The sequence below is a fragment of the Manis pentadactyla genome, chromosome 5, assembly GCF_030020395.1.
Source record: "Manis pentadactyla isolate mManPen7 chromosome 5, mManPen7.hap1, whole genome shotgun sequence".
NCBI lineage: Eukaryota > Metazoa > Chordata > Mammalia > Pholidota > Manidae > Manis > Manis pentadactyla.
Genome location: NC_080023.1, coordinates 2,274,519 through 2,295,297, shown reverse-complemented (window position 1 = coordinate 2,295,297; position 20,779 = coordinate 2,274,519). Strand labels below are relative to the sequence as shown.

Genomic DNA, 20,779 nt, shown 5'->3' with positions numbered 1-20,779 from the left:
CCCCCAGGAGGGTGCTCTGCATCATCGCGCACCTCCCCACACTCTCCTGTAGGAAGAGCCATCGGGAAGCGTCCCCAGGAGAGCTTTGATTAAAGAGCTCTGCGTCCACGTGTATTACGCAGCCAGCAGTTGTCTCTGATTTGCCCACATGGAAGAATGTGTGTGTTCCTGTGGCTCGTGGGCCAGAATCCTGCCATCCAGGGACTCAGGTTGCATGTGGCCTGGCCCCTGCATGCCTGCTCCTTCAGGTCACTGTGTCTGCTCGGTCCTGCTCTACGCTCCCCTGGGGCTTGAGTTGAGGCCCTGGCGCAGGCATTGGGCTGTTGAGTCAGAAACGGAACAGAGTGGGTGAGTTCCCAGGAGGAAGCAGGAGACCCGGGAGCCACGCTTTCATCCTGTGGAGCAAGGAGCCAGCGGCTAGGTGTCTCTTCCTGACCCCGTGGGATGCCTGCAGGATCCTTGTGGGACCCTGTGAGGGCAAGGGCCGGGCCTGTGTCCCTCCAGCGCAGGGGTGTGGCGGGGGGCTTTCAGCCACAACCGGTGCTCCCTGTCCTGGGCCCGGCTGCTCCTGCTGGCCTGCGCCCCTCGCTCACTGTGGCTGTGCCATCTAGGGCCTGGCCTGTGCCTTTCTGTGCACAATGTCGAGGCCCCTGCGACTTCACGGCTAGGGATGGCTCCCACGTAAGAGTCAGTACAGCCAACCTCAGCCGTGCCAGCGGCTGGGGCTGTAGCTCCCCATTTTTTTTTAATTTTAAAGCTTCTTTTTTTATTAGACATTTAAAATATCAATTGTTGATTTGTGAGTCTTAAAAGGTAATTAGTACTTGCCAAGTCTTATCAAAATGAGTTCAGCCAATATGAGGGCCTCTCACACTAAATTTATATTCAGTCAGTAGGGCAGTGGGTCAGTGCACGCAAGTCACGTATCCTAGCGCCTCCTGTGGGGGCCCAGCCTGGGGAATAGCGAGAACCAGCCGCAGAGCAGGAGTCAAGTACAAGGAGTTGTGAGTGCTGGGAAGCAGTAACTAGAAGGGACAGGCCCAGATGGCTGGTGGGAAATCTGTGGTCCCAGTGGAGTGGGCCAGCCTCTCCTGCATGCTGGCTGGGGCCCAGGGAGCAAGGAGGCAGACACCCCTAATCACTCTGCTTGTTGGGCTGTGGGACATTCATTTGAGAAAAAAGGCCGCAACACCTGGCAGGGTCCTGCTGCTCTGTGGGCGGTTTGCTGCCAGCCTTCCTCTTTGCCTCCCCTGCCTCAGGTCCAGGCTACCTGCACCCCCAGCTGGGCCTGCCCCTGGCAGAGCTCAGGGCCGCCGTCCCACACAGCTAGAGAACTGGGGAGGAGTAAGTCCTTTTTTGACACTGCCTCATTCACCACTGTCCCCTAGGGGAAGACCGGGCGCCCCCGCCCAGCCCCACCAGCCCCACCAGCTGTGCTCTTCCTCAGCACATTGCCCCCAAAGCCCAGACACCCCACTGTGAGCGTGTGCCTTCCACCACAGCCTTTGCGTGTGCTTGTCCCATGCGGAGGCCCTTCCCGCCTCCCTGAAGCTGGGCACCTTCGTGCACCCTCTGCTCTCAGGTCAACCTTGTTGCCTTGAGGAAGAATGTTCTGGTGCTCATTCTTTACAGTGTTTTAAAAATAGATTACCTTGTGAGGGTCATCTGGTTTCTATCAACATGAAGGGTAGCAGGAGGGCGCCTCTCTGCTCAGACCCTGCTGGTCATGAGGTTGTCAGGTAGGCAGGCACAGAATGGCACGAAATTCTCCTGCAGCTGAGGAAGCTGCACGGGCCTCCATGCGGTCAGGAGCCCTGGCAGGCCCGCACATGCTGCTTCCATTTTTCTGGGGGTTATCGAACTTTCCCTTATTGATGTGTAGGTGCCCTGAAGTACAAAGAAAAGCAGTCCTTCATCTGTGTAGCTTTACATACATCTTCCCAGTGTCTTATTTGTCTTTTGAGTTAGCTTTTGGTGTTTTTTACATTTTCATGGAGGCGTAGTGACACACAACACTGATCTCAAAAAAAATACATTTTGATGTGGCATTTGTGTATGTTGGGATGTGATCACCAAGTGAGTCTAGTGTGTTCACCCTGCTGCACAGTGCAGCCCAGGACTTACTGTCCTGTACCTGGCAGTTTGCACCTTTTGACCCCCATCCCTGCCTCTGGCAACCTCCCATCTGTTCTCACACACAGAGATTTTAAGTCTCTGTGGGATCTGTCACATCAGTACTGTCTTTTATAGCTCTGGCTCTCCACCTCAGGCATTCCCAGAGCCACGCCATGTTTCCCATCAGCATTTCTTGATCCGGCAGCTCACAGGTGGCGCTTGGCGCCGTTCCATCCCGTGTGTGCTGGGAGGGGCCCGACTTGACGGTCGGGTGGTTGTCTGGTGCGCTGCCCACTTACTGGAGAGTCTGCCAGCACACCCTCTGGCCCATTCAGCACGTGGGTCTGTGATGAGGTGTGATGGGGGTGGGGCTGGCCCCGCCTGTGGCTCTGTCCTGTTTTGTTTGTCCAGCATTTCATGTTTGGTTTCCACATGAACTTCTACACTCAGCTTATCTAGTTCTGACATAGCATCTGTTGGCAAGTATGTTGGATGTATTTAACATAGAATTAACATGATGGTGTTTGCCCCTCATTGCGCCAGTTATTGGACATGAATCAGACATGAAGAGCAGGGCCTCCTCTGGGCCTCAGCCCCAAAGAGAGAGCACGTCTGTGTGTGTGTGTGCTTCCTGCCTCACAGACGTGTACAGCGCACTGCTTTCCACACGGGGAGGGTCTCCGTGTCTGGAACTGCAGAAGGTCCCAGCTACACGATGGTAGGGTTGTGAGTTGTCTCGTCCGCTGCGCCCTGGCTGGCGCGCTGCTGCGTGATGAGCTCACGTCCCGCAGGTGGCCCAGAGGCAGAGCTTTCCCCTCGGCCCCCAGGGAGAGCTGGTGGCACTGTCCGGACTGTGTGTCTCTGAACTGACGTATACAGCACGGTGGATCCTAAAGAAAAGTAAAAATCGACCTTCTCTGATGTTTTAAAACTTCTCCTCAATCTATAGTTTTTTTCTACAGCAGCTTAAGTTAGTTGATTATCCTGTGACTTTGTTTTCCTTTTCTAATCTGAAAGCTTGTGAGCTCTGAATGATTCCTGCCCAGAGTGGCTTCTAGGCGCCCCACAAATCCAGTCTGAAGCAGTCACTCACGGTTTGCTCCCTCGGTGCCGCGGGCCTGCTGCTCTCTGCTCTCGGCTCCTCCCACAGCCCTCTGGGCCCTGGGCTGTGCTCCGCCACAGGCTGGGCCTCTGCCTCGTGGGGTGCACACTGTGTCCCCAGCCCTGTTACTGTTCTGCTGCCATTTTAAATGGTCAGCCTACAGCCCGGAGCTGGAGGCAATTCCCGAGTCTGCTCACTCCCCACCACGACCAGCTGAGACAGTGGGCTTACTTGAGGGAGGCCAGGAGCAAGGCTGTTTAGTGCCATTCTGTGGCTGCTCAGGAACCAGCCTCCTGGGGGAGTGGACTGCGCATTCACATGGCCTGTAGCCCAGCTGTCACACTAACTCGTGTGGTTGATACTCCCGTGGGGATGTGGCGCTGGAGCATTTTGTGTGGAGACTAGCCTGAGTGCAGACAGGTGCAGGAGCGGGAGTGTGCAGTGCCCGCTGGGTGGAGGGCAGCGCCCAGGTCCTGGGGACCCCGTGAGCCCTTTCAGCCTGCCCGTCCCGCGGGTGCTCACCGCCTGGGGCACTCCCCGCTTCCTGGATGGAATCCCTCCAGCCCCCACAGCTCCTGCTCAGCTGCTTTGTGATGAGCACCCTTGTGGCTGGCTGTGGCCGCCAACTTCATGGCTGTGTGTGTGTGCATGTGGCTGCGTCAGGATGGGGCTTAGCGTCCTTCTGAGCTCCGCGGTCACCCACCTGGGACAGCCCTGGGTGCACTGTGGGCGTCTTGCGTTTTGTTGACTGCACGCGTGTTTTAGAGAAGACACCTTGGTGAGAGCTCGGGGCGCCTCCCGGAGGCTGGAGTGGAGGACGCACGTGCAGGTGAGGTCTGTGCTGGTCCCCGCAGAGCTGCCCGGCGCCGACCTGAAGGGCTGCGTGAGCAAGCACAGCCTGAGCAGCAATGCCAGCCTCCCCAGCGTGCAGAGCTGCCCGCGCCTGCGGGAGAGGAGGGTCGCCAGCTGGGCCGTGTCCTTCGAGCGCCTCCTGCAGGACCCTCTCGGTGTGCGGTACTTCTCCGTGAGTAGCGCGGCCCCTCCCCGTGGGAACGGGTGGGGAGGCGGGCGCCGCGGGGGCGGCCCAGCTCGAGGGAGGGACGCTCTGCGCGGTGCGCGGTGCGCAGGAGACCAGGCACAGGCCGCGGGGCTCTGTGTGTGCGCGCGGCCGCCGGGCGTGCCTTTCGTGGCCCTGGGTGAGTCGTGGAGAGGTGCTTATCCACCCCTGGTTCGTGTGGAAGGTAAAAATAAGAGGGCCGGAATGGAGGGAGGCAGGCCCCGAAACCTCCGACCTCTCAGCCTGGGCGAGCCTTGACTGGCCGCGTCTCTCCTAGGATTTTCTAAGGAAGGAGTTCAGCGAAGAGAACATTTTATTCTGGCAGGCCTGCGAATATTTCAGTCATGTTCCCGCCCACGACAAGAAGGAGGTGAGCCTTCCAGCCTGGGGTGGGGGCCCCCGAAGAGCGAGGGGGCGCCTCGCTGTGGGTCAGCACCCGCCCAGTGCGGCGCCGGTGTGAACAGTTTCACACGATTTAAAGAACGTTTTTTTGTCAGAATAAGTTTCTGAATATATCTGGTATTTAGCGTTGCCTACACATGCTTTGCCTAAACAGCCTCAGCCGTGACCGCTTGCAGCAGAAGCAGGCCGCGCGCAGCCCCCACACCCACCCACCCTGGGCCTCGAGCAGCCCCCTCCCCTCCCAGCTGCTCGCAGCCCTCCTACCCCCAACCCCAACCCCCACCCCCACCCGGCCACGCAGCTCCCTCTGCCCCCTCCCCGTGGCGCATCCTGGCTGCAGTGCCCTGTCTGAGGCAGCCCCTGGCCCCGTCCACACTTGGATCCTCTGATGTGCCCACTCCACTCAGTGTTGCACAAACCAAGGCCCCTACTGAGCCCACACTGCTTAAAGTGCCACACACCACACAGCACCCAGGCAACCCCACCGTGGTGCATCGCTCACGTCTTTGGAATACTTATATTGCCCATCAGAAAAGCTTAGAACCAGATTCATGAGAGGTTTCATACTGGCTTAGACTTTTATTTCTTTTTTCAAATGAGAAATATTACTGGGCTCCCAGATGTATCTGGTATGCTGTCTGTTGTTTGGAACACAGTAGTGAACAAGTAGAAAACACGCATGGAGGGAGCCTATAGTCTGCCGTGTCCCGCTCACACGTGTCCTGTCAGCTTTCCTACAGGGCCCGTGAAATTTTCAGTAAGTTCCTGTGCAGCAAAGCCACCACTCCAGTCAACATTGACAGCCAGGCGCAGCTGGCAGATGACATTCTCAGCGCGCCTCACCCCGACATGTTCAAGGAGCAGCAGCTCCAGGTGACCACCCCGCGGGTTCCTAGCAGGGCACCAGCAGAGGACCCATGTCCAAGAGGGCAGGCTCCCGGGCAGGCACCAGATGGAGGGGAGGCTTGCTTATGGGTGCAGATGTGCTGAAGGAAGCCCGTCTTCCTCACTGGGCTCCTTCCTGTCCCAGAACAAGGCCGACTGAGGGTTTGAGGAGGGCCTAGCCACTGTGTGCCCGTCTGCACTGATCACCACCTGTGAGATGTTTACATGTGCCTGTTTGTGCGACTTCATACGAATGGGTGATTTATGGGTGGTGGTCTAGAAGGTAGATACATTTAGAAGGTGTGCATTTAGGACATCACTGTGATAAGTGTGCAATGCACCTAGTGTTTTTTAGAGCATGTGTCCCACTGGCCTTACCAGAGACAAAATGAATTTTCAAGGCAGATCTCACTGCTTTTAGGCTTCACTTGCTTCTGGTTTCATTTTTCTGTAACAAATCAAAGAGACTCCAAGACTGCACGTTGGCTGTCCTGAGTCGGCTTGTGGTGCTGAATTTTTATATAAATTGCTGGAATTTGCTGATTGTAAGTGTGATGGATGCCAGGCTAGTGTGTTACGAGAAAGACTAATCTGGCGAAAGGGACCCTGGAAAATCACCAAGTGGAGAGGATTGGCAGAATGCCACCCATTCAGAGTTGGACTACATGGTGTCTGTGGTGCCCAGGAGGTCTGTACCTTCAGGGCTTAGTATCTGGTTATTTCTGTAGCTAAACTGTCATATTCACTTGGCAGATTTTCAACCTGATGAAGTTTGATAGCTACACTCGCTTTCTGAAATCCCAGCTGTACCAAGAATGCATCCTGACCGAGGTGGAGGGCCGCCCTCTGCCCGACTCCCAGCAGGTGCCCAGCAGCCCGGCTTCCAGGCGCAGCACCAGCCCAGAACACTCCAATGTGTCTACACCCAAAAAGGTGCTCTTTATTGCCACGTCCATCCCCTGAGATGAAAGCCACTCTGAAGGAAATGGACACAGACATGGCCACATGCTCTTTCACTCCCCGTGAGTGAGCTGTGTCCTGGGCTGAGGCCGCGTTGGGGTGGGCACTGCCAGCTGCTGTGGGAGCTGCACCTGCCAGCCAGATGCTCACTTGTACTGCTCACCTTCAACCTCTTTTTGCCTTTAACATAATATTGAAGCAGTGTTACCTTATCTTAACACTTTCTGTTTGGTGACAGTTGAGTGGAAAGTCGAAATCAGGAAGGTCCCTGAATGAAGAGCTGGGGGATGAGGACAGCGAGAGGAAGCGCAAGGGGACGTTTTTCTCTTGGTCCCGGACCAGGAGCACCGGGCGGTCCCAGAAGAAGAAGGACCACGGCGACCACGCAGATGGTGTGTGGTGTGTGGCCCTGGCTGTAGGCAGGGGCCTGCTGGGCGGGCCAGCCGCACAGAAGTGGGACGGTGATGGCTCTTCTGCAAAGGGGGCAGGTGCACATCCCAGCCCACAGCCGGGATGAGTAGGTCCTAGGGGTTAAAAGGGTTTTTCTGTATCAGAGTTTTCATGATTCTTAGATGAGCCAAAGACTACCATTAGTTCACTTAGTGACAGCAGAGGGTGTGATTGTTGATTTGCTTTAGGGACTTTGCAGGAAGATGTGAAATGAGCCCTCAGTAAAGATGCAGTGACCAGCCGGGATGTTTACTGCTCTCCACGGGACAGTTTCTTTTTCCATTTGGGCCCAGAAGCTGCACGTTGAGATAAAAATCCCATGTTTAGTGAAGGGAAGGGAGCACTTACCTGCTGTGAGCTGTCTGGGGTTTGGCTGCATGCTGAAGAGGCTTGTCCCACTCTCTTGGCAAGGTGGTGAGGTGGGGCAGCCTCCGAAGGGCTTGTTAGTGTCTGGCTTCTGTCTGTTCAGCCAGATGGGGAGGGGTTAGGAGACTGGACCAAAGAACTGGGGTTTCTGTGCAAACTGAGGGGTGAGTCTGGCACTGTTGCTTTTCTGAGTCACTGTGTCTTCCCCATCAAGAGCCCCTGCATGCCAACGGAGGCCTGGGCCGCAGAGAGTCACAGGGCTCCGTGTCCTCTGCTGGGAGCCTGGACCTGGTGAGTCCCTGCCCCTACCCCCAAATGCCACAGATGACACATGGACCCTGTGTCAGCATCTCATCTCGGAGAGGCTGCATTTACACAAGCCTAATGTGCACTTTGTGGGTGGGGGTGCAGGCCCATTCCCAGGCCCTCCCCAGCCCAGGGTGCCTGAGCCCATGTGGGGAACCATTGGCTGGGAGGAGGGGGCTCCTTGAGCACAAAAATACATCTGGGCTTATTTTTGAAATCTTTTGTTCTCATTCAGTTCCCGTTTTTTCAAGCTCCATTAAGAGCAAACAAAATGTTTTGCAGCCAGGTGCTTAGTCTTTGTGCCCCGTTTGAATATCCCATTAACTCAGACATTACGTGCGGGTGTGCTGCTGCCCTTGGGGGCTCCCCACACCCCCTGCCTAGCCCTGGGGACCCACCCTGCTCTGCATACCCTGCCAATCTAGTTGTATGGTTGCTTGTTCTGGCCCCAGTTTCCAATTAGGCGAGGGAGGGCAGGAGGCATTGGGTAGCACCTGCTCGCTTGTTAGCTGTTGTCTGACACCAGTTTGAAGAGTTACTGCTGCCAGCATTCTCGGCTCCTGAACTTGGCAAGCAGCAATTAATGTAGAATATTATGTCTTCCTCAGTTATATGAAGTAACAAGGCTGTATGGGTTTATTTACCACATATTAGTTAGCTACTGGTGCCTAGTAAACACCCCAGAAGCTAGTGGCTTAAAACAAAGGACAGCTCTTACTGCCCCTGTGCTTGTCAGAAGGGGATGGTGAGGCCATTTTGCAGTCAGTCCTGCAAACTAGTTTTCTGAAGTAATGTTTGGGCAAAAGAGATCTTCAGGCTGTCAGCAGGTGACAGTGACAACCCAGGCAAGCTGTACAATAGTGGGGTGTCTGCAGGAGCCGTTTGAGGCAAGGAAATAGCAGCATGGCTCAGAGACCCAGGCCTGCCGCACAAAACCCAGCCCGAAGCGACCTGCTGGTCAAGGAGGCCCCCTGCATCCGAGTATGGGTCCTCGTGCTGGGTAAAGTGCTGAATGGTGATGTCCCGAGCTCTTGACCTACCTCATCAATGAGGCGGAGGATCCCGTTGCAGCTGCTACTGCTCCCAGAAGAACTCAGGCCCTAGTGCTTAGACGGCTGCCCTGACCCGGTCCCCCCGGCTGCCGTGAGTCGCGATGCATCTCCTTCCTGAGTGCTTTGTGGCCGCAGGCCTTGGGAGGGAGGCAATTGCCACAACCTGTCCTCGTCCAGGCAGAGGCTGGTAGCATTCATTCCCTAGAGAGGAACGGCACTGAGGCTGAGGCCAGTCCTATACGCTGGCAGCCAGGAGCCCCTGCTTACTCCTCACTGGCTTCTCCTGACCTCCTGGTGGCCAGTGTCTGAGTGAGGGCTCTTCATCTCCCCGGGCACATGTTCCTGCCTCTGAGCCTTTGCCCAAGTGGCTGTACCCTCCCAGCCCCTTCCTTAGGCTGACCTGTTGTCCCTCAGTCCATTCGTCTCCCAGCCTGGCTGGCCTGCCTCATGGGTCCCCTGTCCCATAGACGGAGAGGTGGGCAAACACGGCACATGGTCACAGAGGGACTTCAGTGGGCTCCACAGAACGGTTCATCTGCTTCTGGGTCAGGGAGGCCAAGACGAAGACTCCCCAGAACTATAGTTTCAAGGGCCCTTCCTATTCTGTGCAGGAAAGCCAGTTCAGTGTGGGCCTTGTCAGTGCTGGGAGGCTGGTGGCTGAGTGGAAATGCAGTGCCTGCAGTTAGAACGATGACTGTGCTGCAGCCCCAGCAGCGCAGATGGCTTTTCATGCACAGGGCACTGTGCAGATCTGCCACGGCATTTTTGCATTTGTGGAGCTGAATGTGGGACAGTAAGGCCCATTGTGCGGCCTCCCTAAGTGTGTGCAAGCCACCGAGAGCCTTCTGCGGGGCACCCCATGCACCTCTTGTAACCCGGGCACCTGCGGCCTGTCTCTGTGCTCCCCAGTCGGAGGCCCGCAGGACCTCGGGGCCTGAGAGGGACAAGGCCGCCACGCACTGCTGCATCCAGCTCCCGGACGGCACGTCTTGTGTGGTGCTTGTCAGGGCGGGGCTGTCCATCAAAGAGGTCCTCTCTGGGCTCTGCGAGCGACATGGCATCAATGGGGCCGCTGTGGACCTCTTCTTGGTGGGCGGGGATAAGGTAGGACTACTGATCCTTACAGCCCTGCCAGAGGGTATCCTATCCCGTGGGGGTCCTGCCTGTGGGGGGTATTCTGCCCCTTGGGGGATCTTGCCTGTGGGGATCCTGTCCCATGGGGGATCCTCTCCTGTAGGGGAGATCTTGCCTGTGGGGGCATATCATGTCCCATGGGGATCCTACCCTGTGTGGATCCAGCTATTTGAGAGAGATCTTTCCTACTGGGGGGATATCCTGTGCTGTGGGGGAGATACTGCCCATGGGAGGAACTAGCTAATCTATTTGTCTTGTTAACTAACCTGCTTGGTCACCTGCCCCTTGGCCTGTATTAGGCCCTCAAGGTTGGTTGTGCTCTGCAGTCCCTGTCTGCACGGTGTGTTTGGTGGAGGCCAGTCCCACGAACTCAGTCACGCTGCACAGAACCCTTTGCGGACTAATATTAGCCTGTTGAGAGAGCACAGGCTTCTCTCTTGGCGGGCTGTCGGTGCAGCTGCTCCTTTGTTGGGCACAGCTGTGTGCCCGCTGAGCACTGTGGGGCGTTTCAGGCACTCACTGCCCCCACTGATCTCAGCTTCTTTGTTCCTTCCTGTGCTCCAAAGCCTCTGGTGCTGCATCAGGACAGTAGCATCTTGGAGTCTAGGGACCTGCGCCTAGAAAAGCGTACTTTGTTTCGGTAAGAAAAATGGCAGTCGCCACTTCCGTGAGGCTTCCTGAGCCACTGGCAGTGCCTGAGGGCTCTCTTTCCTTGCCAGCCTGCTCTCTGCCCATTAACATTGCAGCTGCCACATGGTAGGCTGGGGAAGGAGTGCCCACACCCCCATCGTGAGCTAGCAGGGGCAGGAGTGGTAACCCCCAGGAGCCCAAGACCCTCTCCCTTCCTGCCCTAGGACCGTCACAGCAGGGCTGCACCCCAGGGCTCAGGCTAGACAGTAGAGCTCTGGCCATCCTGTGGGAAGGGATCTGCTCTTTGCTGGGTGTGACAGCCCTGCTCAGCCCACCTGGGACCATGGAGAGGCCTGTATGGGCTTTCTTCTCCAGTGAAGAAGGTATTCCACGACCCAGCCTGGGTGAACGCTTGTGGTGCCACATCGCTCTGCTCTGAGAGAGCACGTCTAGGTGAGGACTGACTTGTGTTTGCAGCAGATGTGTTCCTGTGCCCCTCCCCCCAGGCTGGACCTGGTTCCCATCAACCGGTCCGTGGGACTGAAGGCCAAGCCCACCAAGCCCGTCACGGAAGTGCTGCGGCCCGTGGTGGCCAAGTATGGCCTGCACCTCAGTGAGCTGGTGGCCAGGCTGGTGAGTAACCTCGGACCTGGGCTGTGTCCCCTGCGCCCACAAGGTCACAGCACCTGCTTGGTGTGGCGGGCAGAGCCGGAGGGGCCCGCCCACAGCTGTCCACTGCAGTTTCTTCCAGCCAGGTCCTGTGGGGTGCACCTCTGCCCCCCACTTCTGCCCTGTTGAGTGGAAATGCTTGTGTTCGTTTACACCTCACTCATTACTGGAGGGGTTTGGCTTGATAGTGAGATGTGGTTTTGGTGCCAGGAAGCCAGAATGAGAAACAAACAAAAACCCCTGACATAGCTCCATGGTTTGCCAGTCTGATGAGAGCAGAGTACAGGGGCCCTGGCGGCAGCTGTGGACCTTCTGCCGCCCATCTTAGGCACAGCCCCCTTGCCTGATTTCCTAATCTCATCTACACCTTGTGGGTCTGGATCCACTCTGGCATTGCCAAGCAGGGCGCAGGGCCACCCCGTGAGTGGCAGGGGAGACAGTCCTCTGGGACGGAAGGAGGCAGCCCAAGGCGAGGGCACAGTCGCCTGTCCCAGTGACCAGAGGGCATTTGTGGGGCAGTGTCCAGGTCAGCAAGCTTGGAGAACTGAGACCTTGTTTGTGGCGAGGTCGCCTGTGTCCCAGGAGGCTCGGCGTTTGCTTTGCATGTGGGGATTCGTGACACACTGCCTGCCTTGTGCTTTTCTTTCTGTACAAAGGAAACTTTCTCAGAGCTATGAGTTCAGGCATTTTTAGGATATTAGTTTTCTCTGTGAAATGGGCCTCTAAATTGTTCATGATCTCTGATGTGTATGAGAGGCCTATGTTAGTTGTGCACAGACATCTGAGGGTGACTGGAACCTCCTTCCCCAGCTCAGCAGGGGGAACTGCTGCTCTGGAGTCCAGGATACACCCAGTGAGTGGGTGTGGGTGGCCTCGGTCCCCTGTGGGCCTCCCTGCTCTTACCCTGTTGAGACCCTAAGCTATGGCTGAACTCCTCTGTGCCTCTGTCTCCCTGTCTGTAAAATGGGGCTGGTCATGGCAGTGTCCTGGGGTTGTTGTGGGGCTCCCAGTCCCCAGGGACAGACCAGTGGGCCCAGTCCTGGGAAGGTGGCGGAGGCCCTCCTTGGGGAGGGTAGTCAGGCTGACCGGGGCTCGGGCCGGGAGAGCCCTCGAGGAGTAGGCTGTGGCATGTGTGCTTCTCCTGGGACACCTGCCAACCCCTCAGTGAGCGTGGGCCACCTGCGCCAGCACTGTCACAGTGAGGTAGGGCCCCCCCAGCTGGAGCCCCCGAGGGAGCTGGCGGCCACTCTGACCTGTCATTGGGCCCAGTGCCACGTTCAGGGTTCTGTTCTGAGATGGTGGTGATGGGACCTGAGTGGCAAGATCGTGTCCCTGAGGACAGACGGCAGGACCCCAGGTTCTGTGGTCACGGGCGCTGCCCCAGCCCCAGCCTGCTCCTGGTTGCTCGCCTCCGCTTCCTAGTCGCCGTGGAGGCGCTGCTCTCAGATCTCACCCCCAGCAGGGTCTGAGGGCCAGTGAGGTGGGCTGTGGGTGCCCCTCATCCAGGTCATGACGAGTGGGAGACTTAGTCCACCTTAATGTAGTATTTGAAGTCGGTCAGCGTGTGGACTAAGCTACTGGCTGCAGTCAGCAAGTGTTCTTTGCCAGGGCCTCCATTCGCCCAGTGCCAGCTTACACCGATTCCTCAGGGCACCCCCAGTGCTTGGAGGCCCACGTTCCTTCATCCTGGGCCCACGGGCCTCAGCAGGATGCCTGGTGTGTGCCCTGAGGCAGCCATGCCAAGGTGACAAGTCTTGGGTCCCCCGAGTATGACCCCATTGAGCGTGGCACAGACTTGCTGGCAGCAGCTGAGCCCCACATGGCTGTTCCTGGCAGGTGTGGCGGCTGCATTGCTCAGTGTACCCTGTCTGCCTCTAGAGTGGAGAAAAGGAGCCCCTGGACCTTGGTGCCCCCATATCAAGTCTGGATGGACAGCGGGTCATCTTGGAGGAGAAGGAGCCCCCCCGGGGAAAGGGTAAGGAAGGCCTGGCGGCTTCGGCCCCCTCAGGGCCCCCTGCTCTGCCTCCTGAAAGCCCTCACCCTGCAGCCTGGCCGTCTCGCAGCAGCACCACAGATGGCCTCACTTGGGTCTGGGGTCTTATAAGACCTGGTGAACCGTAGCTGTAGCAGAGTTCAACCCCAGATAGGCATCTGAGGGGCCCAGACTAGCTCTGCCCCTGCCTGTGGGTAGCAGGTGCCCGGACCAGGAGCATGAGGGCCTCATGCTGGGAAGCCTGTGCCTCCTGATGGACCGGCACCTTCTTAGCTGTAAGAAGGGGCGACAGGCCCTGGTGGTCCCTGGAGGATTGCTCTAGAGAGTGCTGTATTCCTGGGGGGGCCTCCCAGCCCTCCACACAAGGGGCCTGGGACGCTGGGCCCAGCAGTAGCTGAGACGTGGGCCAGGTTTGCAGAGCCCTTTCCCACACGCTGCTTCAGCCACGACAGTCCTGCCCTGGGGACACCGGGGTCCCCACAGCACCGTGCTGGCCTTAGGTGTGGTAGCTGGGGCTCACCCTGGCCCTCCTCGGGGCACTCAGCCCCCTCAGGTGGCGGGCAGCAGGAAGCTTGTCTCCTGCAGAGAGCTTTCTGGAACTGCTGTTTCTTTGGGCAAGTCTTCGTTAAGGAGCTGCTGGAGGTGTCTTTGGGATGCCCCTTCTCTTTCCCAGGCTTGGCCAGGAAGGTCTGTGGGCCTGGATCTGAGGGCTGGCTCAGCTCCAAAGTGTAGCCCAGGTCTCTTGTCTCTGTCACCTCGGTGGCCCGGGCTGTGATTGGCCCCCTGCCCTAGGGACCGCAGTGCCTGCTCCTCCTCCCGTCCTTCCTGGCCACTTACTGGTTCTTGGGAAAGCCGTGCTCTCTGCCCTGGGCCTGGTAACCTGCCTGTGGGTGAGAGTGCCTGAGAGCCCTCAGTCTTTCAGCGCTCCCTTCAGGGTCTGATGAGGTGGGACTCTCAGCCTTTGTGCACACGTGGTCTGACAGGCAGGTGCATGCCAAGTATCTGTGGAACTGCTTACAGTCAGCAGCGTGGCGGTCCCTCTGGTTGACCCTAGGCCAGAGGCCAGCCTAGAGCCCTGACTTCGGGCAATGGCCGTATTGGGAAGTATGTAGTGAATGTGAGACTATTCTACTTCCTAAAGAATATTCATGCCAAAGAGTACCAGAAATTAGCTTTTCCTTCACCATGCCAAGTGCAGGGAGAAGCTGCCATGTCTCCACACCAGCCCACGGGCGCAGTGGGCCCAAGAGGGTGGTCCTTTGTCCTTTGCCCTACCCCAGGTATTTTGACCTATGCATGCATATTAGATAAGGGATATTTAATACCTTGGCTTCTGTGCAACTTAGCTCTCAAAGACAATATAAATACTGTTATCAATGTTCAGGTAGATTTGCAACTGACTAATCATAGAGCTTGTCATTATGTTCAGCATCCACAGATAAACAGAAAGGTGTACCAGCCAAACAGAACATAGCTGCAAATTCTGGTTCCAGAAGCCACTCGGCTACGGTAATTCCCCTCTGCCCTGTCCACACGGTTTCCTGGCCCCCAACTGGTGCAGCTCAAGGGCAGGCCGGGCTCTTCACAAACCTCTGGCCAGCCCACCTGTCCCTGCTTGTGCCCACCAGCTCTCTGCTGGGGGTTGGCCCTGCACCCCTTGGGGGTTTCTTTGCACCCATTGCCGGTGCCTGGTCCCCACTAACCTGTGAATGAGCTCGCTTACCCCTGCAGCGGGCATTGGGGCTGGGCGTGCTCTCATTTTCAGAAATTGCTCTGCCACGCAGTCTGTGTTGATGCTGTCTGTATTTGCGAGGCCCTGTTATCTCTAACTGTTGACTGTGTTGTTGTGTCTGGAATGTAAGTAGAACTTTGACTTTCCTTCTAATGCAGGGAGAGGAGAGAACACTAGGCAAGTCTAATTCTATTAAAATAAGAGGAGAAAATGGAAAAAATGCTAGGGAGCCCCGGCTTTCAAAGAGAGAAGAATCTATTGGAAAGATTGGGAAAAAAAAATATCAGAAAATTAATTTGGACGAAGCAGAGGGTATGTGTACTTTTTAAAACTTCCACGTTTTTAGTGAATGCAATGTCAGTTTTCCAGTGCAATCGTTAGAACTTTCTCTGTTACTGACCTCGAGCGATTCTGATCTTTGTCACAACTGAGAATGTGCCCCATGTCAGTCTGTGGCTGTTGGTGGGACTTACCCAAAACCCCCCTTTTCAGACTGAGAGTCAGAGCCCTGAAGATTCAGGGAGTACCCACAGGGCAGCACTGGGTTCTGCAGGTTCTGACTGCCCCCTCCGCCTCCCCAGCTTGGAGGGGGACCTAGTGAGCATCAGAGGGTCTGCCTTGCTGAGGGCCCTCACCAGCAGGGTGGGTACCAGGCAAGAGGGCAGCAGGCCCGGAGGGCCCGGGCTCACTGACCCCTGCTGTCGGGAGCCAGGAGGTAGGGCTGTGTGTTGGCCTTTAGGCCAGCGGCCCTGCACCCCATGGGCTCACAGGAGAGGGAGGGCACCCCTGAGAGGCTGAGAGGGAGGAAATCTCCTTCCTGGAGCCTTGGTTTTCCTCCAAGCTTGTAACAAAGGGAAGCATTAAGAGCAGAAGGGAATTAATGGCTGGCACTTCAACCCAGGGAGGGCTTTGGTCTTCTAGGCTTGTCACAGCCCTCCTGTGACCACCAGCCTCAAACCATAAGACCTGCCTCCTTCAGCCTCTACTGGCCACTGAGGAGGCTGAAGCAAAACACACACCTCTCACCTCTGAGAACCATTAAGATCTGAGATTTTAAACTCCTTGTCGTCGTTCAAAGGCTGAGTGTAATTTAAGTACTAAAGTTTGGTTTAGATAGCTTCTGCTAGAGCAGTGAACTCGAGCCACCCAGGTAAGGAAAAGGAGCATTCTGGACAGCCAGCAAGGAGGCTGGGGGCACACGGGCGGCTGGCCCGGGGTGCCCGGGAAGCTGGGAGGCCCCAAGTGGCTGCAGGGCTCCGGGTGGGAGATGGAGTCAAGGCTGGCACTGCTGTGAGCCCCCATCAGCACCACCCTCTGCACCCCTGAGGGTCCCCCTTCAGTTCCGATGCCGGGACTCCCCAAGGGTAGTCAGAACCCCAGGCCAGGGCAGAGCAGCGTGCTCCTGAAGTCCCGTCAGCCTGGCCGTGTGCAGTGGAGGGTTTGGAATTGTTTGAGTCTGGCCTCACACACCCTGGGAAGCAGGGAGGCCCAGACTGTCTTGGACTCAGAATAGGGCGCTGGAAGGCCAGCTCACCCCCGGGTCTGTGGGCAAGCTGGGGCTCTGCCGCCATAGTTGAGTGGGAAGGCAGCCTATGGCCGGACTGTGTGCTTTTGCTGCGGCCTGCCTGAGTGTGAGACGCTAAAGCCCGGGCACTGTGGGCTTTCTTCCAACAGAGTTTTTCGAGCTCATTTCCAAAGCCCAGAGCAGCAGAGCAGATGACCAGCGTGGGCTGCTGAGGAAGGAGGACCTGGTGCTGCCCGAGTTTCTGCGCCTGCCCCCCGGCCCCACAGAGCTTGCCCTCTCCTCCCCGGCCCTGGCCAAGGGCTGCAGCAAGAGAGCCCTGCCAGGCAATGGCAGGGAGAGGGCCCCCTGCCTACGGGAGCCACGGGGACCTGCCCAAGACTGCCACGAAAGCCCAGGGACAAGCCCTGGCTCGGCTGACAGCCCGCCGTCCTGTACCCCCCGGACCCCCACGGCCCACGGGCAGGGAGCGGAGGCCGCAGACGTCCAGACCATGGAGGGCGAGCACGTGGCCGACCTGACGCTCACAGGGGAGGGGGACATCAGCAGCCCCAACAGCACTTTACTGCCGCCACCCGCCACTCCGCAGGACTTGGCTGCACCTACAAAACCAGGTACCTCCAGGTTTGAGTCCCTGGCACACCTTTGACTCTCTGCGTCTCCACTGTCCACCTGTGTTATCCCCTGGTTTCCAATTAAAAGAGAAGCTGCCGTGTTCAGTCGGCCCTTGGCCCTTGACTGTCTGCCTAACAGGGCACTTCAGCGTGGCCTCTCCACTGTCAGTCACTGCCGGCGGCCCGTGCCCTCTCTGAAAGGGCACTGGGTGGCAGCTGAGGTCAGAGCGTGGTCAGGATGGGCCACAGAAGGGTGGAGGGCCATGCGGCCGTGGGTGCTCCTGGAGGGCCACGTGCATGGTGGCGCCCGCACTGGGGCATGCCGTGGTGAGCTCCTCTCTGCCCTTTCTATCCTCCACTGAGCCAAGGCCCCAGGAACTTGCAAAAATGTGTGTGTTCTCTTAAAATCTGGCTAGTTACTAGTATTTTTAGTGTGTTAGTCCTAAGATTGGAAAAGAATAACATTTGTCTTGAGCAAGTAAAAAGCCCTGTGATTTAGAATAGGTCTGTGCTCTCTGATGCTGGGACTGTGTAGGGGGGCCATCAGGCAGCAAGTGTGTCAGCCCCGTGTGGGCCAGGCAGTGCCCAGTACCAGGCAGCTGAGGGTTTCCGTGGGCTCCCTGGCCTTGGGCAGGAACAGGCGCATCTCCAGCAGAAGCCCAGATAGTGTGTAAGGGTGACTGATGAGCTGGTGGCAGGACTGCCTAAGGCCACCGTGTTAGACATGGAGGCGTGGCTCCTGCCTCTGGGAAGGGGCTCTGGGAGCAGCTCCGCCCCCTGCACTAGTGCCACGACCCACGTGCCCGCTTCCCGGTCCCCGCAGCACAGACGAGGTCCTTCCCAGTGCATGCTGCTCACAGTGCCCTGGTGACTCCCCTTTCCCTGTGTGCCCTGTGATGTGTGTACTGTGAGGGTTGTGATCTGCTCTGGGGGCAACATGAATGCCTGCATTGGCTCAGCCGTGTCCCAGGAACCTGGGGCAGCCTGGTCCTGCCTCTTCTGCACCTGGATGGGGAGCAGGGGAGCATCGTCACTGTGGGTCGTGTGTGTGTTTACATACCTGGGCACTTCTGGGGGATGGGTGCCATGTGCGGTGGGCCCTGGGGCACCTCCCACCGGTGCATGGATGCGACCCTGGGAGGAGCGGTGGCTCTGCGTGTGTGTCCCTGCACCGCAGTCCACCCTGCCCCCTGCCTCCCTCCCTGCTCACACCTGTGTAGTCTCACCCACGTTTGAGTCTGTGTGTCTCCCAGTGTAATAAACTGCTCATCTCATCATCGGACTGACTGAAACCTCTCTTCTTCATTTGCCATTTGTCTCCACTTTAATAAACTGTACATATGTTTTAGTCTAGGGGAAATTTACACATTTTTAGGGAATTCAATGGGTTTACCTTAATATACTGGCTTTTAAAAATACTTCATAGATTTTCTCTAACACCTCCTACAGGCCCACCAAACCCAGGGTGACAAGCATGAGGAGGAGGCAGGTTTGGGTGAGGGCAGAGGGGCCCACCCGGGAGACCACGGGGCAGGGGTGGGGCAGTGGAGCCCAGCGGTCAGCTCGCTTGGGGCCTTGTGTGCAGGGCTCCCCACCCCCTGAGCACACCCAGTGGCCTTGGCCGCAGGCCTGCCCTGTCCGCCATTGTGGCCAGGAGAGAACCCGGTGGTAAGGCCGTGGTCAGGGAGGCCACAAGGCTGAGAATGGAGATGAGCGGCTGGCCTGCTGGCTGCCCCCTCAGCTGTGCCTGGCCAGCTCCACACTGCGAAGCTCCCTGCAAGAAACAGGCCCGCCCAGTTTACCCATGTGGGGCCCAGTTTTCCCACCTAACAATCATCAGCTTGGGCAGTGCAGCCATGCCAGGCGCCTTCCCTTCCCCTGCTTGTCCCCCAAGGAGGCTCCTCTGGTCTCCCAGCCCCCCGGAGGGCGGGACCCTGAACCCTTGGCTCTTGGCTGTCCTGAGCCAGGAGGGGTGGAAGGAACTTTGTCACAGGCCAGTGAGGTGGGCCGTGACACAGCCGTGGAGCGTCTGTGCTGCACCTGGTGTCCGCTGGAGCTGACAGGCTACCTGCGGGGAAGGGCCACAGGATTGAACTTCCTTCTGTGCAACACACTCCCAAGCCCCGCGTGACTGGGGGCAGCGGGGTGGAAGCCCCCCAGGTGAGGCTTTGCTGTGAATTTTCTGCGTTGCAGTCACTTCTGCACCTGAGCCCGGCAGCGGGGGAAGCGCAGCCAGATTCCTCGGTCATGTGACTGAAGAGCTGGCCTAGGCGCTGCACTGTGTTTCTCAGGGTCTAGCAGGCACGTTTACTTGGAGTAAACTGACCTGACAGGTGCTGTGAAGTATTTCTTAGTAACACGAGGGCTGCTGCAGACCCCTGGGCTCCCCACCCTAGCTGCATCTGGACTGTGCAGCTGGCTTGGGACCTGCTGGCAATGCGCCCCCAAGCAGGGACTGTCCCTCTGAGCCTTGCGGCTCACCCACCCCAGCCCCCAGTCCCCAACCCACATAAAGAGGCCTTTTGGCACCCTGTGTGGCCCAAGGACAGACGGAGGTGTTGGAAAGGACTCGGCCGAGAAGCCGGCCTCTGGTGCAGTGCGGCCTCTGTAGGAACACGGCCCCAGCCGCCTCCCTTGCCATTACCTGGCTGGTTCCATGGAAGCCCAAGGAGGTAGTGGTGTCTCAGCTCTGGTTCCCCACCTACACGCCCATGCCCACCATAGTGCTGGTCCCCTGGGTTAGCCTTGGGGGTTGGGGGATGCCTGTGTCTACACACTTGGAGAACACCTGCTTCCTAGTGTGAAATGCACATGTATTGAACTGAATTTTTGGTGAGGGTACCCCAAGCTGCCTTGGAGCTGGCTAGGGGCCCCCTGGCCCCGGCCCCAGCCCCTCCGCAACCTCAGGGGACCCAAGGCTGGGTCTTCCCACCCCTAGGGCTGAGCACCTGGCCGACACTGTGCTCAGCAGTGCGCCCACCTGGGGTGCAGGGCTGGGCCCCAGGGGATCTGGGAGATGGCTTTGCAGCCCCTCCCCACCTCACTGCCCCAGCCCCAGGCAGGCTGTGCTGGCCTTGCAGGCCTGGGTCAGGGTCCTGGGCTGAGCTGCTTCCAGCCCCTTAGGGAGGCCGGCTCCCTGCTTCCCTTCTCAGCCAGCTCTGCAGCAGCCCTCAGTGACCACGCAGGAGTACAGCTGACACCAGGGCCACATGCCCTCCCTGGGAAGAGTCCTCACACAGACGTCCCGACTGGGGTTCCTGGGGGGCTCAGGCATGAGGAGATGCTGCTTACTGGGTGAGACAGAAGTCACCCCGGCTTGGAGGCCAGGTACCCAAAGGCATATCCAGCTCCCAGAGTGGCGGCCCTGGAGAGCCCACAGCTCACTTTCTGGCAGAAGTCTGCTTGCTGTGGCTTGCCTTGTGGTTTCCATAGGAACAGAGCTAGAGAGAGCCGAGGCCATGCTTCCGCGTGAGGGGCCACAGTGTCCCCTCGGCAGGGAGGGCAGCCAGGCCATGTGCCCCTGGTGTGGCTGCGGGGCCCAGGCACCCATCTGTACCTGGCTGCCCAGGGCTCTGCCACCCTCCTTCCTTCCCCACCGCCAGCCTGGAACCCAGCCAGTTTCAGGGTGTCATGCCCACTTGTCCTAGGTGGAGAAGGCCCTGGGTTGGGGACACCACACAAGCTTGCTCCCGGACAACAGCCACACGCAGGCCTTTCGGTGGCCCCAGTCCAGCAGCCTGTCCCCCAGGGCATCAGGGCCTCCTGGGATGGATGAGCAGGGTCTCCCAGT

General features: G+C 58.1%; 2 protein-coding genes across 6 annotated transcripts in view; both read left to right on the top strand.

Annotated features, from left to right (window-relative positions):
* The window catches only part of MSANTD1 (Myb/SANT DNA binding domain containing 1), a 191,757-nt gene extending 179,228 nt beyond the window's left edge, over nt 1–12,529 (top strand). The window contains exon 4 of the mRNA XM_036921273.2: nt 12,519–12,529. The gene's annotated coding sequence lies outside the window, so the exon portion shown is untranslated. The remainder of the gene's footprint in view (nt 1–12,518) is intronic.
* Nucleotides 1–20,779, top strand: part of RGS12 (regulator of G protein signaling 12) — a 152,598-nt gene that overhangs the window by 126,994 nt on the left and 4,825 nt on the right. For 3 of the 5 annotated variants that reach the window (XM_057502010.1, XM_036921279.2, XM_057502013.1), the window contains 13 exons: nt 4,072–4,241; nt 4,552–4,644; nt 5,406–5,549; nt 6,315–6,494; nt 6,760–6,913; nt 7,552–7,628; nt 9,605–9,799; nt 10,396–10,469; nt 10,966–11,092; nt 13,007–13,103; nt 14,551–14,630; nt 15,012–15,165; nt 16,528–16,989. In XM_057502010.1, coding sequence (XP_057357993.1) covers nt 4,072–4,241; nt 4,552–4,644; nt 5,406–5,549; nt 6,315–6,494; nt 6,760–6,913; nt 7,552–7,628; nt 9,605–9,799; nt 10,396–10,469; nt 10,966–11,092; nt 13,007–13,103; nt 14,551–14,630; nt 15,012–15,165; nt 16,528–16,989 — 2,007 coding nt within the window. Of the gene's footprint in view, nt 1–4,071; nt 4,242–4,551; nt 4,645–5,405; nt 5,550–6,314; nt 6,495–6,759; nt 6,914–7,551; nt 7,629–9,604; nt 9,800–10,395; nt 10,470–10,965; nt 11,093–13,006; nt 13,104–14,550; nt 14,631–15,011; nt 15,166–16,527; nt 16,990–20,779 lie in introns of those variants that run through there. The other 2 variants (XM_057502012.1, XM_057502011.1) reach the window with 2 other exon arrangements.